We start from the raw sequence: 15,830 nt of genomic DNA, 5'->3' as shown, positions 1-15,830 counted from the left end.
AGAATATGGAAGGGAATGAGAATAGAATAGAATAGAATATGGAATGGGAATGGAATGAGAATAGCATATGGAATTGGAATAGGAATGAGAATAGAACAGAACATTGGAATGAGAATAGAATAGAAGAGAATAGAAGAGAATACGAAGAGATAGAAGAAGAGAGAGAAGAGAATAGGTAGAAATGGAATTGGAAGGAATGAGAAGAGAATAGAATAGAATAGAAATAGAATATTGAATGGGAATGGATAGAATAGAATATGAATTGGAATAGGAATGAGAATAGAATATGGAATTGGAATAGGAATGAGAATAGAATAGAATAGAATATAGAATGGGAATGAGAATGAGAATAGAATAGAATAGAATAGAATAGAATATGGAATGGGGAATGGAATGAGAATAGAATATGGAATTGGAATAGGAATGAGAATAGAATAGAATAGAATAGAATAGAATATAGAATGGGAATGAGAATGAGAATAGAATAGAATATGGAATGGGAATGAGAATAGAATATGGAATGGGAATGAGAATAGAATAGAATAGAATAGAATAGAATAGAATAGAATATGGAATGGGAATGGAATGAGAATAGAATATGGAATTGGAATAGGAATGAGAATAGAATAGAATAGAATAGAATAGAATATAGAATGGGAATGAGAATGAGAATAGAATAGAATATGGAATGGGAATGAGAATAGAATAGAATATGGAATGGGAATGAGAATAGAATAGAATAGAATAGAATAGAATAGAATATGGAATGGGAATGGAATGAGAATAGAATATGGAATTGGAATAGGAATGAGAATAGAATAGAATAGAATATGGAATTGGAATAGGAATGAGAATAGAATAGAATATGGAATGGGAATGGAATGAGAATAGAATATGGAATTGGAATAGGAATGAGAATAGAACAGAACATGGAATGAGAATAGAAGAGAATAGAATAGAATAGAATAGAATATGGAATTGGAATAGGAATAGGAATGGGAATGGGAATGAGAATAGAATAGAATAGAATATAGAACGGGAATGAGAATGAGAATAGAATATGGAATGGGATAGGAATGGGAATGAGAATAGAATAGAATAGAATAGAATATGGAATGGGAATGGGAATAGAATAGAATAGAAAAGAAAATATAGAGAATAGAATGGAATGGGAATGGGAATGGAGTAGAATAGAATAGATCACAATAGAACAGAACAGAATATAGAATGGAATGGAATGGAATAGAATAGAATACAGGGTTCGAAGCGACCTTGGAGGTCTTCTAGTCCAACCCCCTGCCTAGGCAAGAAACCCTACACCTCTTCAGACAAATGGCTATCCAACATCTTCTTAAAGACTTCCAGTGTTGGGGCATTCACAACTTCTGGAGGCAACTTCTGTTCCACTGATTAATTACTCTCACTGTCAGGAAATTTCTCCTCGGTTCTAAGTTGCTTCTCTCCTTGATTAGTTTCCACCCATTGCTTCTTGTCCTACCCTCAGGTGCCTTGGAGAATAGTTGGACTCCCTCTTCTTTGGGGCAACCCCTGAGATATCGGACAGCTGCTATCATGTCTCCCCTGGTCCTTCTTTTCATTAAACTAGACATACCCAGTTCCCGCAACCATTTTTGGTATCTTTTAGCCTTTCATCAAAGGAGGTTTCATTTCTGCCATAAATAAATCTCAGGGGGGGGGGGAGAGGGCCAGGTAGCACAGGTGAGATTGCTGTCTCTCAAATGCAGTTCTCTGCTCTTGGAAAATTGCCCTTCTGCTTTCAACCAGCCCCAAGGGAACACAGGGGATTTCCTCAGTTTTAGGAATCCGCTTGAAGGGCTTAGATAGGAGATCCGTTTCTGCAGCTAAAGACTTTCAGCTGGAGATACACTACCTTTATCACGTACCCGGAAGAAATGCAGAGCCACCGGCCAAGCTAAGAGCACCATGGTGAATATGGCAACCACGTGAAGGAAAGGAGCTGTCACCTGTTAGGAGGAGGAGGAAGGAGGAGGAAGAGGGGGGGAGGAAGAGATTGAGATAGAGGAGGAGATGGAGGAGGAGAAAAAGGAGGAAGAGGAGGAGAAGGAGGAAGGGGGAGGAAGAGGAACATGTGGAGGGAGGAAGAGGGAGGAATGGAGGAGGAGGAAGAGGAAGAGGGGGAGAAGAGGAGGGAGGAGGGGGAGGGGGAAATGGAGGAGGAGGAAGAGATAGAAATAGAGATGGAGGAGGTGGAGGAAGAAGGGGAGGAGGAAGAAGAGGAAGAGATGGAGATAGAGAAGGAGGAGATGCAGGAGGAGAAAAAGAAGGAGGACGAGAAAAAGGAATAGGAAGAGATGGAGATAGTGAAGGAGATGGAGAAGGAAGAAGAGGAGGAGGAGGAGGAGAAGGAGATAAGGGGAGGAGGAGGAAGATGAAGAGAAGGGAGGAGGGGGGGGAAATGGAGGAGGAGGAAGAGGAAGAAATGGAGATAGAGAAGGAGGAGATGAAGGAGGAAGAAGAGGAGGAGGAGAAAAAAGAAAGGAAAGGAAAGGAAGGAAGAAAAAAAGGAAGAACTCCGTAAAATTTTTTAAAATGTCTTCATTCCATCATCGCCACTGCTAAGGATTCCAGGGATTGAAACCCTGGAGGGAAAAACACTTTACAGGCAGTCCTCGATTTACAACCATTCATTTAGTGACCATTTGATGTTACAACGGTTCTTAAAAAGTGACACATGACTGTTTTTCACACTTAACTATCACTTCACGTGATCAAAATTCAATGGATTCGCTACACAACGGTGGCAAACAAAAGTTGTAAATATGGGGTTACAATTCAGGTAACAACCGCCTTGCTTAGCGACAGACATTTTGGGCTCAATTGTGGTCGTAAGTTGAGGACTACCTGTAGGAGGGTTAGGAATTGTGAAAAAGGAGAGGCATAGCCTGCCAAATGGAAAGAAAAATGGCAGACATCTGACAAGACCAGTGTGTTTGCAGTACAGGGAAAGGGCCAAGAGATTGGAGAAATGCTAATGGCTCTACCCTTCGGTGTGTGTGTGTGTGTGTGTTCTGTTAACAGCCTGTTGTGCCTTAAAATGGCTTCTACCGTACTGCTGTAAAATGGTTTCTACTGTGCAGCTCAGTGGAATTGCCATGGTAACGGCTTCACAGTACTCCACCAGTGGGCTCCCTCTGGTAAGGGGGAAAATCCAACATTAGAAATTATGTTTGGTCCAGACATTTCCCCCCCCTATAAATAAATACCGGGTCATCGACTAGTCTTTTAAAAAGAAGGAGGCCAAAAAAACTACAGAGAAATCAGGTTGGCTTCAATACCTGGGAAGGTGCTTGAAAAAAATCATCAAGCAAAGGGTTTGTAAATATTTAGAAACAAACAAGATGATTTAGAAGGGACCTTGGAGGTCTTCTAGTCCAACCCCCTGCTCAAGCAGGAGAGATTAGACCATTTGAGAAAAGTGGCAGTCCAGTCCCTTCTTCAAAACCTCCAGTGATGAAGCCCTCACAAACTCGTGTCCCCCCTAATCCTTCTTTTCATTAAACCAGACATATCCAAAATTCCTGCAACCGTTCTTCATATATTTTAGTCTCCAGTCCCCTAATCCTCTTTGTTGCTCTTCTCTGCACTCTTTCTAGAGTCTTCACATCTTTTCTACATTCGTGGTGGCCAAAAGTGGATGCAAATATTCCAAGTGTGGCCTTACCAAGGCATGATAAAGTGGTATTAACCCTTCACGTAATCTTGATTCTATCCCTCTGTTGTTTAAATGGGTTTGTTTCAAAAAGAAAATAGGTTAAGCCAGATCAATTTGACCACTTTTAATTATTATTATTTTAGTTCTCTTCTTACCTGAAACGACAAGTAGAACGTATGCCACTGACGTTCCCAAAACATTGTGATGAGCATTAAACCCGTGACGGAGAGGAAGAGGGTGAAGATGGCCACGCGCTAAAGAGATCAAAGAGGATTATTAATTATTCATTGATTTAAGTGGCACCGTTGATGCGATTTCAGCAAAACCGAGACCTCCAGATTAATCGTTTTTCAAGGCCATCTAAAGCAGGGGTCTCCACCCGTGGCCAATTTAAGATTTGTGGACTTCAACTTCCAGAATTCCTCAGCCAACCATATCATTTGACACTTTGAAGAGTTGTGGACTTCAACTCCCAGAATTCCTCAACCAACCATATCACTTGGCCCTTTGAAGAGTTGTGGACTTCAACTCCCAGAATTCCTCAACCAACCATATCATTTGGCCCTTTGAAGAGTTGTGGACTTCAACTCCCAGAATTCCTCAGCCAACCATATCATTTGACACTTTGAAGAGTTGTGGACTTCAACTCCCAGAATTCCTCAGCCAGCCATATCACTTGGCCCTTTGAAGAGTTGTGGACTTCAACTCCCAGAATTCCTCAACCAACCATATCACTTGGCCCTTTGAAGAGTTGTGGACTTCAACTCCCAGAATTCCTCAGCCAACCATATCATTTGACACTTTGAAGAGTTGTGGACTTCAACTCCCAGAATTCCTCAGCCAACCATATCATTTGACACTTTGAAGAGTTGTGGACTTCAACTCCCAGAATTCCTCAGCCTAATCTATACCTGTACCTTTGGTTTTTCTCACCTAGGTGTAAAACCGTATGCCTTTTTTTTCCTACATTGAATTTGATTTCCTAGGACTGATTATCCCAAGCTGGAAGGAGATTGGCAATTTGGAAGGAAGTCAAATGAATTTACCTTATGACACCAGTGTAGTTCCAACTCTTGGCTTTCACACAGTAGTAAAACTGCTATAAACTGTAAAATAAGGGCATATGCTTAGTTATAGCCAACCATTTTGTGTAATTCATGTACTACTAAATTTAATTAATTAATGTTTACAGTTTATTATTAATATTATTAATAAATAAATGTAGGGATTACTTTTCCCCTAGCAATCCTCAGCCTCATAACTTAATGTGACTTAAGAGGCGTTCAACGAGGGATTTCAGAAATTGATACTGGGTGTTAGCAGATATAAATACCATTGCTATCAGATACAGGTAGTCCTTGAATTACGGCCACCATTGAACCCAGGATTTCTGTTGTTAAGTGAGATTTGTTAAGTGAGTTTTGGCTCATTTTACCATCTGTCCTGCCACGGTTGCTAAATTAATCACTGCAGTTGTTAAGTTAGTCACACCGTTGTTAAGTGAATCTGGCTTCCTTGTTTTTTTCATAACCCAACTAGGTAACATCATCAATGATAGATCGAGGCAGGGTTTATGATGGAGGAGGAGGAGGAGGAGGAGCAGGAGGAGGAGGAGGAGGAGGAAGAGGAAGAGAACTGTGGGGTCCTTGGTGCTCTCTGAGCTTCATTGTTTTCTTGCAGACGTTTCATTACCCAACTAGGTAACATCATCAATGATAGAAGGAGGCAGGATTTGTGGAGGAGGAGGAGGAGGAGGAGGAGGAGGAGGAGGAGGAGGAGGAGGAGGAGGAGGAGGAGGAGGAGGAGGAGGAGGAGGAGGAGGAGGAGGAAGAGAACTGTGGGGTCCTTGGTGCTCTCTGAGCTTCGTTGTTTTCTTGCAGACGTTTCATTACCCAACTATGTAACATAATCAGGATCTATAAGAAACACACGCAAGCGCAGAGAACACCAAGGATCCCACATCTGGAGGTATTATGTCAAAAAAATCAAGGTAGCAGATACAACCAGTACTTCCTAATTTTTTGTCACTGTTGCAACACGTGTTTTAAACACTTCCATCCCATGGTCATAGCTACCGTTTTCAACTATTCATCCATCCATCCATCCGTCCGTCCATCCATTTGTCCATTCATCTGTCCATCCGTCCATCCGTCCATCCGTCCATCCGTCCATCCGTCCATCCGTCCATCCGTCCATCTGTCCATCCATCCATCCGTCCATTCATCCATTCACCATCCATCCATCCATCCATTCAGGCATCCAGCCGTCCATCCGTCCGTCCGTCTGTCCATCCGTTCATCCGTCCATCCGTCCATCCGTCCATCCGTCCATCTGTCCATCCGTCCATCCGTCCATCCGTCCATCCGTCCATCCGTCCATCCGTCCATTCATCCATTCACCATCCATCCATCCATCCATTCACCATCCATCCATCCATTCAGGCATTCAGCCGTCCATCCGTCCATCCATCCGTCCGTCCATCCATCCATCCATTCATACATTTATCTGTTCATCTGTCCATCCGTCCATCCATCCATCCATCCAACCATCCGTCCATCTATCTATCAGTCCATCCGTCCATCCGTCCATCCGTCCATCCATCCATCCGTCCATCCGTCTGTCCGTCCGTCTGTCCGTCCATTGACATCCTGTCACTTCCCTGGCCATCCCAGGAGCATTCTCACCCTATCACATTCCCTTCAGCTGGAAACCTTCCACCATCAGAGCCTCAAGGAGATGGGGGTCATTCCAACCGGATGCCCAGAACGTTTGGGGGGGCCTGCCGCTTTTAGCAATAAATCTGTTTAATGGGCGCCTTCACGTGCGCAAACCTGCTCTTTCCCACCTGCCTTGGGAACGGAGCCTCTGCCTCTTGAGCGCCAGTCTCTTCCCACCTGAGATTTTTTGCACGCGATCCCACAATCACACCTTTCACTCAAGTCGGATCCGGCGTCTTTGGGGCAAGCCCTTTCGTCAAAGGAAGGCCGGACTTACGATTAAGAAGAAGAGGTAGGAGAAGACGAAGACCGCCAGAAACAGCAGGAAAGTCGACCAGTGAAACCAGTAGCCCAGATTTATGAAGCTGTACCTGAAAGGATGTCAAGGGACGGGCGACATGTAGAGGAAGAATTCGTTGTTCGGTAGCAACTGGCTTCGCTTCTCCTTCCCAAACAGAATAACCGAGCTGGAAGGGACCTTGGAGGTCATCTAGTCCAACCCCCTGCTCAAACAGGAGACCCTATCCCATTCCAGACAAACGGTTGTCCAATCTCTTCTTCAAAGCCTCCAGTGTTGGAGCACCCACAACTTCTGGTGGCAAGCTGTTCCACTGGTTAATGCTCCCCACTGTCAGGACGTTTCTCATTATTGACCTGGCTTCTTCCCCATTGACTTAGCTGGTCAGAAGGGGGTCATGTGACCTTGGGACACAGCAGAGGTGGGTTCCTACCGGTTTAGCCCGGTTCGGCTGAATAGGTAGTAACTTGGCGGCCTGGGTGACTGGAATCAGCCGGGACCCAGGCCTGCCACGCCCCAAACTGGTTTTCTCGGCGCCACCGTAGGCACCACCATCTTGCTTTTGGCTTCTGCGCATGTGCGCGTCGTGTGCATCAAGTTTTAAGGACTGCGCATGTGCACAGGGTGGGCCTCAAGCATGCAAGTGGAGTCCCCGTGAGCCAACCAGCAGTAGCAGCAGCCGGAACCCACCCCCAGGACACAGCAATGGTCATAAGTATAAACCAGTTTGCCGAGCATCTGAAATTTGATCACATGATCATGGGGATGCAGCAAAGTTCGTAACTGTGAAAAAGGGTCACGAGCAGGGGAAGGATTCAGCCGGTTCAGGCCAGTTCAGGCAAACCGTATGCTAATTTTACATCTGATTCACCGAACTGGTAGTTGAAGGACTGGCTGGCCACGCCCAACCCCTCCCCGCCCCTCGCAGGAGTTTCCACGTGGCCCGTTAATCATGTCAGATAAGGACAGGGCCTGCGCGGAGGTTCTGGAGGGGGGGCGAAAATGGACCTCCAGGAGGTTCCGGAAGTCCAGAAACAGGCCCATTTTCCCTCCCCCCCCCCCATGATGCAGGAGGCTGAGTAGACCACGCCCACCATAGCCACCCCCACCCAACAACCGGGCAGAGAATTGCTTGATAAAATTTTTCAATCCCACCCCTGGGCATGAGTCACGTTTTTCATTGCCGTTGTAACTTTGAGTGGTCAGTAAATGCACTGCTGTGCATTGAGGACTACTTGTAGTAGCGCTAAGGACACTTACCAATCGAAGCTGTTGTAGTCATTCCTGGCTTCTCCCCACATATACAGGAAGACAAAGGAAAAGCTAAATGCCAGAACCAATAGGGAAAAATACATGCATTCTCCCTGCAAATAAAAAAGAAAAAAGAATGTTTATATTAACAGAGCTGGAAGGGACCTTGGAGGTCATCTAGTTCAACCCCCGTACCCAAGCAGGAGACCCTACACCATTTCTGACAAAGCCTCCAGGGATGAAGCTCCCACAACTTCTGAAGGCAACTTCTGTTCCATGGGTTGATTGTTCTCACTGTCATAAAATTCCTCCTTATTTCCAGGTTGAATCTTTCCTTGGTCTATTTCCATCCATTATTCCTTGTCTGGCCTTCGGCGGCTTTGGAGAATAGCTTGATCCCCCTCCTCTCTGGGGCAGCCCCTCAGATATTGCAAGACTGCTATCCTGTCTCCCCTGGTCCTTCTCTTCCCTAGACCAGCCATGCCCAGTTCCTGCAACCATTCACCGTGTGTTTTAGCCTCCAGTCCCCTCATCATCCTGGTTGCTCTTCTCTGCACTCTTTCTAGAGTCTCAACACCTTTTTTATAGTGTGGTGACCAAAACTGGATGCAGTACTCTAGGTGTGGTCTTACTAAGGCTTTACAGAGCGGTATTAGTACCTCCCTTGATCTTGATTGTATCCTTCTGTTAATGTATTTTAGGATTACATTGGCTTTTTTGGCTGCCGACTCATATTTAGCTGGTTGTCCACTGATCCCAAGATCCCTCTCACAGTATCACAACTAGACTTTAATAGCAACATTTGTGCTTCCTGAAATGAAGGTTGTGGAGGCTACCCCTGGGAAACATTTAGTTTTCCAAGGTTACTCCCCTTCATAAAAAGAAGAAAAAGCAAGCAAAATGCCCACTTATAGCACTAAGCAGAAGGGGGATAAAATCAAATTCATTAAAAGCTTGATTTAATAGACCATTCTCGGTGGAATGTATGAGCTTTAAATCCAGCTGTCCGTTAAATCCAGCTGTCTGCTAAATCCAACTGTCCGTTAAATCCAGCTGTCTGCTAAATCCAACTGTCCGTTAAATCCAGCTGTCCGTTAAATCCAGCTGTCTGTTAAATCCAGCTGTCCGTTAAATCCAGCTGTCTGCTAAATCCAGCTGTCCATTAAATGCAGCTGTCTGCTAAATCCAGCTGTCCGTTAAATCTAGCTGTCTGCTAAATCCAGCTGTCCGTTAAATCCAGCTATCCGTTAAATCCAGCTGTCTGTTAAATCCAACTGTCCGTTAAATCCAACTGTCCATTAAATCCAGCTGTCTGTTGAGGAGAGAGGAAAATATCATTGTACCTGATTGCAACACCAGAGTCCTGGTTTAATCCTTTTGCGGTTCTGGTCTTGCCACTGGCAGGTATATAAGCCAATCAGGCAAGAAATGAAAGCTTTGTATTTACAGCTTTTGAGCAAACCACAACTTAGATTTCTTGACGTGGATTTCATGAATTGCCGCAACCTGGATTTCTTGTCGTGGGTAGGAGAGTTCTCCATCGGTAGGTCGCCTGGAAGATGAATCCAACAAAAAAGTCAGAGAGGAATGGAGAAGGGACCCAGAGCTCATCCCCTAATTCAGGGCTCTCCAAATTTGACAATTTTCAGGATTTGTGGACTTCAACTCCCAGAATTCCCCAGCCAGCTTGGCTGATTTAGGAACTCTGGGAGTTGAAGTCCACAAGTTAGAACTTAGAACTGAGGAGGAATTTCCTGACAGTGAGAACAATTAATCAGTGGAACAGCTTGCCACCAGAAGTTGTGAATGCCCCAACACTGGAAGTCTTTAAGAAGATGTTGGATAGCCATTTGTCTGAAACAGTATGGGGTTTTCTGCCTAGGCAGGGGGTTGGACTAGAAGACCTCCAAGGTCCCTTCCAACTCTCCTATTGTATTGTATTGTATTAAGTCTTAAATTCTGGGAGTTGAAGTCCACAAGTTTTAAAGTTGGAATGTGAGGAGGACTCATTTCTTCACCCTGGTCTCAATCTATCTAGACCAGGACTCTCCCAAATTGGCAAAAAGAAAACCTGTGGACTTCAACTCCCAGAATTGTTGGAAGAAAATGTCCTTCTGAGTTCAGTTCCAAGTGCGGGGAAAGACACTGGAAACATGGAGGCTGCTTGGAAAGATGGCTTAATGGTGGACAGGTTGGCATGGCTTGAGCGCCTGAGCAGAAAAGGGGGATCAGAGGCTTCTAGATGTTGGGTGAAGAAGAAAAAAGGGTCCCTGATTTTACACCCTCTCTGGCCTTTGATCTTGATCTTGTATTCTGATTGGTTGTCAGACTCCCAGGGTCTTAGCTAACTTTGTAGGTTGTGTGTTTTTTGAGTCCCAAGCTTGGTTGAGCATTGCTTCTTCCCAGGTGCCCTGTGGCGAGATAGGTAAAGGGCTAATACGATCCCGCTACTTAATCCCATCACCTTGGAGCTGATGGGGGAGATCTTTGTTATGTAGAATAGACTGACCCAGGCTTTTTAATGACCCGTTGACAAAGGCAGGGGCTATTAAGAGTGAGTCTGTTTCCTGCCTAAAAACACGTTCCTCCGCTTGTTATCCAGGGAAAATACAATATTCTGCCTTTTCAATATATTTCCCAGGGTATTTCATTTTTATAGCAATAGCAATAGCAGTTAAGACTTATATACCGCTTCATAGGGCTTTCAGCCCTCTCTAAGCGGTTTACAGAGTCAGCATATCGCCCCCAACAACAATCCGGGTCCTCATTTCACCCACCTCGGAAGGATGGAAGGCTGAGTCAACCCTGAGCCGGTCAGATTTGAACAGCCGAACTGCAGAACTAGCAGTCAGCTGAAGTAGCCTGCAGTGCTGTATTTAACCACTGAGGGGTGGGTTTTAACTTCCTACAATATGAAATGAAATAATGAAACAGAAAAAAATGGTTTGGGCAGTTAAAACTCTAATTTGCCTTTTTCTAAAAAAATAAATAAAATATTGATGGAAACCGAACGGGGATATTTTTAAAACCAGAATAAAAACATTTGATTTCACAAAGATACCTTTGAAAAATCAGCTCTGGTTTTGCTTTCTTTGTCTCTTCGGCTCAGCTTACCTGCTTGCCAGAAATTCCACTTTTCTGTTTCCAGAAACTTTCTGGATAATCTTTAACTGCCACGGAACTTTTCAAGCTCCAACATTCTTCCCATGGCCGTCCTTTGTTCCGAGTCAAATCCCAGTGTCCTTCTCCCATAATCACATCCCAAGATTTGTGAATTCAAATCAGGATGATAGCTGGAAAATAGACTGTAGAATCCTAAAGAAAAAAGGAAAGGATATGAAACAAAGTTGGGTGTGTGGAAATACCATCCCCAAGAAAACATGAACTGGGATCTGAAAGAGACACCTATAGGGAAGAAGGAAGGAAGGAAGGAAGGAAGGAAGGAAAGGAGGGGAGGAAGGAAGTAGAGAATGGAGGGACGAAGAGAAAGAAAGGAGTGGAGGGTAGAAGAGAGAGGAAGAGAAGGAGAGAAAGTAGGAGAGGAAGAAGAAGTGTGGAGGAGAGGTAAGGGAAGAAGAAAGAGGTAAGGGAAGGTGGGTAGAAGGGAGAGAAAAAGAAGAAGAGGAGGGAGGAAGAGAAAGAAAGAGAAGGAGAGAAGGTAGGAAGGAGAAGAAAAAGGGTAGGAGTAGGGAAGAGGTAAGGGAAGGAAGAAGGGGACGGAGACGAGGAAGGAAGGAAGTAGAGAAGGAAGGGAGGGAGAAAAGAAAAGAAAGAGAAAACGAGGTGGTGTCTTAGCAGGTGCGAAGGATGGTAAACAAAGCATTTTAAACTACACCTTATAACCTTCCAAATGGAATAATAATAATATAAGAATGGCAAAGAAAAAGAATAATTATGTGAATGTATATCTATAATCTGTATGTAAGAGAATAAATGATAGTAAAAATATAAAGCATAATCACATCCGAATCTCTTTTCTGCCTGCGTGAAACAACACGGGGAGTTCTCAACTTACAAACTGTTCGTTTAGCGAGCTTTCAAGGTTACAAAAAAAAGGGGGGACTTACAACTTCTGTGACATCCCCATAGTCACGGGATCAAAATTTGGACGCTTGGCAACTGGTTCGTATTTATGACGGTGGCGGTCTCCCCGGGGGTGTGTGTGTGTGTGTGTCACGCCATCCATTTTTGCGACTTTCTGACAAGGGGGGAGCCAAATTCACTCAACAAAGCGGTTACTATTTTCAGGGATTCACTTAACAACTTATGGCAAGAAAGGTCGTAAAATGGGGGGAAACAATCTTCATTGTGGTCGTAAGTCGAGGACTCTCTGTCTTGCTCTGGATTTATTTTTTTTTATTCTTTTTCTGTTATCCCCCTTTTTTTTCTCCTTCACTGTTTGGTTCTTCCTTTGGAATTGTGATGGGAAGAAGTTAATTCACTTTAAATTTTAATGTGAACCCAACTGTGTTTGCATTCTGTAAAGCAACTGGGAATCCATACTGGGACCATCATTCCAAAGCTGGAATTTTTTCCTCGCCTTATCACCACAATCGAGTCCAAAATTTCCACTGTTGAGCAAGGCAGTTAAGTGAGTTTTGCCTCATTTTACAACCTTTCTAGAGACGCGGTGGCTCAGTGGCTAAGACGCTGAGCGTGTCGATCAGAAAGGTCGGCAGTTCGGCGGTTCGAATCCCTAGCGCCGCGTAACGGAAGGAGCTCCCGTGACTTGTCCCAGCTTCTGCCAACCTAGCAGTTCGAAAGCATGTAAAAAATGCAAGTAGAAAAACAGGAACCACCTTTGGTGGGAAGGGAACAGCGTTCCATGCAGCTTCGGGAGCTGAGTCATGCCGGCCACATGACCACGGAGACGTCTTGGGACAGCGCTGGCTCTTTGGCTTTGAAACGGAGACAAGCACCGCCCCCTAGAGTCGGGAACGACTAGCACATATGGTCCTATCAATGAAAATCGTTCATAAGTGGTATTTTGCAGTGCCGTTGGAACTTTGGATGGTCACTAAACGGACGATTGTAAGTGGAGGACTATCTATTTTAAAGAGATGAGATTAAGATCTTGAGCACGACAGTCTAAAAAGCCTCTTTTCTACACATGCATATAAGCAGATACCTTGGTGAGTAAAAGCTTTGCCACCACTGACCTAAGCCAGGGGTTGGCAAACTTAAAGACTCAAAGAGCCATTTGGACCCATTTCCCACCGAAAAGAAAACACCAGGAGCCACAAAGGTCCTAACCGGATGCCTCCTGTTCAATTCTGGAGCTGACCGGAAGTTCAGTTCCCCTACCATAGAGTCTACTCCTAGCGCGGCGGCCTTTTTCCTCTACCTGTCCTAACCGGAAGCCCTATCAATTGTGGAGACAACTGGAAAACCCTCCCCTTGCCATAGAGTCTTCTCCTGGTGCTCTGTGCTTCTCTCCCCCCACCCCCACCGGAAGCTCCTCTCCAAATTGTGGCAGCGACCGGTGACGGAGCCGCAGCAGAGGGAGGAAAGAGCCACATGCGGCTCCGGAGCCACAGTTTGCTGCCCCACTGCCCTAGATGATTGAGACCCTTAATGTTTCCTGCAGCTCTTCCAACCACTTTGTCATGCTGTTATTTGTGTCAGTCTGTGTCAATCGTTTTTAAAAGTGTTGTGACTCAGCAGCAGCTTGCTGTGAGTTGCGTCGGGATGCAGGAATAATGAGCAGCTTTTGCTCATTAGGGTCGTCATCTGCAGATAAAAGATGGATGGTGCCACGCCTAAGTTGCAGAAGTCAACGTTCGTTCGTGGTTCGTTGTTCGTCGTGTATGGTTCATCTTTTCAAGATTCAAAGAGGCACTTGGATAAGTGATTTGCTTTCTGTCAACCTTGTTTGCTGTAAGAGCTTTTTGTTTTTGCTTTTGCTATGTAACTTTTTGCCAGAGACTTTATCTACGTTTATTTTTGGGCTCGCAGCCAGCTTGAGCTGGGACTGATAAAGATATTTCCTTTGAAGTTCTGTCTGACTGTCATTTGTGAACGAGCGAAGAGGGGGGTCAGAACAAAAAGCAGCTTTTTTTCCTCCTGTCATAGCCATATATGACCATATCAATGATCTTAAGGAATCCTGGGTGCTCTCTGAGATGGGTTGTTTTCTTGCAGATGTTTCATTTCCCAACTAGGTAACCTCATCGGTGCTCAAAGGGAGTGAGGGTTGTGGAGTGGGGGGGGAGTGGAGGAGGAGGACTGGAGGGTCCTTGGCGGTGGTGGGATTCAAACATTTTTACTACCGTTTCTGTGGGCGTTGCTTGATGGGCGTGGCATGATGGTGGGCGTGGCAGGGGAAGGTTACTACAAAATCCCCATTCCTCCTAATCAGCTGGGACTCGGGAGGCAAAGAATAGATGGGGGCGAGGCCAGCCAGAGGTGGCATTTACCTGTTCTCCGAACTACTCAAAAATTTCCGCTACCGGTTCTCCAGAACTGGTCAGAACCTGCTGAATACTCCCTCTGGTCCTTGATGCTCTCTGAGTGTAGTTGTTTTCTCATAGACATTTCATTACCCAAGTAGCTAACATCATCAGTGCTAGAAGGGAGAGGGATTTGTGGAAAGGAGGAGGACAGCAACTGTAGGGTCCTTGGTGCTCTCTGAGCTTGGTGGTTTTCTTACAAACGTTTCATTACCCAAACTATCATCAATTAACAATATACCTGATGATGTTAGCTAGTTAGGTCATGAAACGTCGGCAAGAAAGCCACCAAGCTCAGATGGCACCAAGTGTCAGGCCTGCAATTATATTCCTTTTAGAATTTTGGCCTGCCACACTTTCTCTTATTTCATTATGCTGTTTCGTTAGTATAGTTGATGGGAGGGGGGAATAGACAGGAGTAGGATTGTGGAATGTATTGTTGTCATTCTTTACTAGAAGCCAAGGTCATCCTTTGTCTCCGCACCAGTACACCTGACCGGAAGCAGCTGGGTGTGGATGCCAGTGTGGAAGAAGAAGATTGGACCATGTGATGGATTGTGGGTGTGGGGACAAGATCATGAACTTTTAACTGGGTGGAATTCTGATGTCGTTTCCAGTATTGAGATTAACACAGATGTGCCTAAGACGTCTGCTTTATTAAATTGGAACTTTAAGGATCGTTTTGCCTTGGACTCTGATTTCATTCTACATGATACTAGGAACGCTGACACCAAGGACCCTACATTTCAACCCTGAGCTAGAAATATTCTCCTTCCTCAATAAATGGTCTTTTATCAAACAGCTACTTTAGCTAAGAGCTCAATCATCCCGTGATACACCCTCCCTTTAAAAAAATATCTTGCAAACTAACCGTATGTGCCAAATTGCAGCATTTGCCGAGGTGGCGCAGTGGTTAAATGCAGCACTGCAGGCTACTTCAGCTGACTGCAGTTCTGCAGTTCGGCTGTTCAAATCTCACCGGCTCATGGTTGACACAGCCTTCCATCCTTCCGAGGTGGGTAAAATGAGGACCTGGATTGTTGTTGGGGGCAATATGCTGACTCTGTAAACCGCTTAGAGAGGGCTGAAAGCCCTATGAAGCGGTATATAAGTCTAACTGCTATTGCTATTGCTGCTATCTACCACCCGGCTTGGCAAAAATGATCACGGCTTACGAAATAGCAAGGACAAACACACATTCACAGAGAGGGACGTAGGGCGTAAAACTGCACCAGAGTTAAAAGATTTTATTTTACTTTTATCGAAATTAAGGCAATACATCCCATGTCCCGAGGTAGCAAGAGAGCGTCCTTATTCCCCCCCCCCCAACACGCTTATTTACTAGCTTTCTACAGTCTCCCTACGGGATCCCGCGTCAAAACGGTCGCAAGCCGCTCTGCTTCCGGAGAGGATACGGGGTC

General features: G+C 44.9%; 1 protein-coding gene across 1 annotated transcript in view; it reads right to left on the bottom strand.

The window, feature by feature from the left end:
* The window catches only part of GDPD4 (glycerophosphodiester phosphodiesterase domain containing 4), a 31,710-nt gene extending 22,209 nt beyond the window's left edge, over positions 1–9,501 (bottom strand). Inside the window, exons 1-6 of the mRNA XM_032219694.1 lie at positions 9,304–9,501; positions 7,970–8,073; positions 6,689–6,782; positions 4,741–4,800; positions 3,850–3,948; positions 1,892–1,985 (exon numbers count right to left, since the gene is read on the bottom strand). Of these exons, the coding sequence (XP_032075585.1) occupies positions 1,892–1,985; positions 3,850–3,948; positions 4,741–4,800; positions 6,689–6,782; positions 7,970–8,073; positions 9,304–9,501 (649 nt within the window). The remainder of the gene's footprint in view (positions 1–1,891; positions 1,986–3,849; positions 3,949–4,740; positions 4,801–6,688; positions 6,783–7,969; positions 8,074–9,303) is intronic.
* Between the last annotated feature and the right edge of the window lie 6,329 nt (positions 9,502–15,830).

The sequence above is a fragment of the Thamnophis elegans genome, chromosome 6 (genome assembly GCF_009769535.1).
Source record: "Thamnophis elegans isolate rThaEle1 chromosome 6, rThaEle1.pri, whole genome shotgun sequence".
Classification (NCBI taxonomy): domain Eukaryota; kingdom Metazoa; phylum Chordata; class Lepidosauria; order Squamata; family Colubridae; genus Thamnophis; species Thamnophis elegans.
Note: the sequence above shows the minus strand (reverse complement) of the source record. Positions and strands in the feature narration are given on the sequence as shown.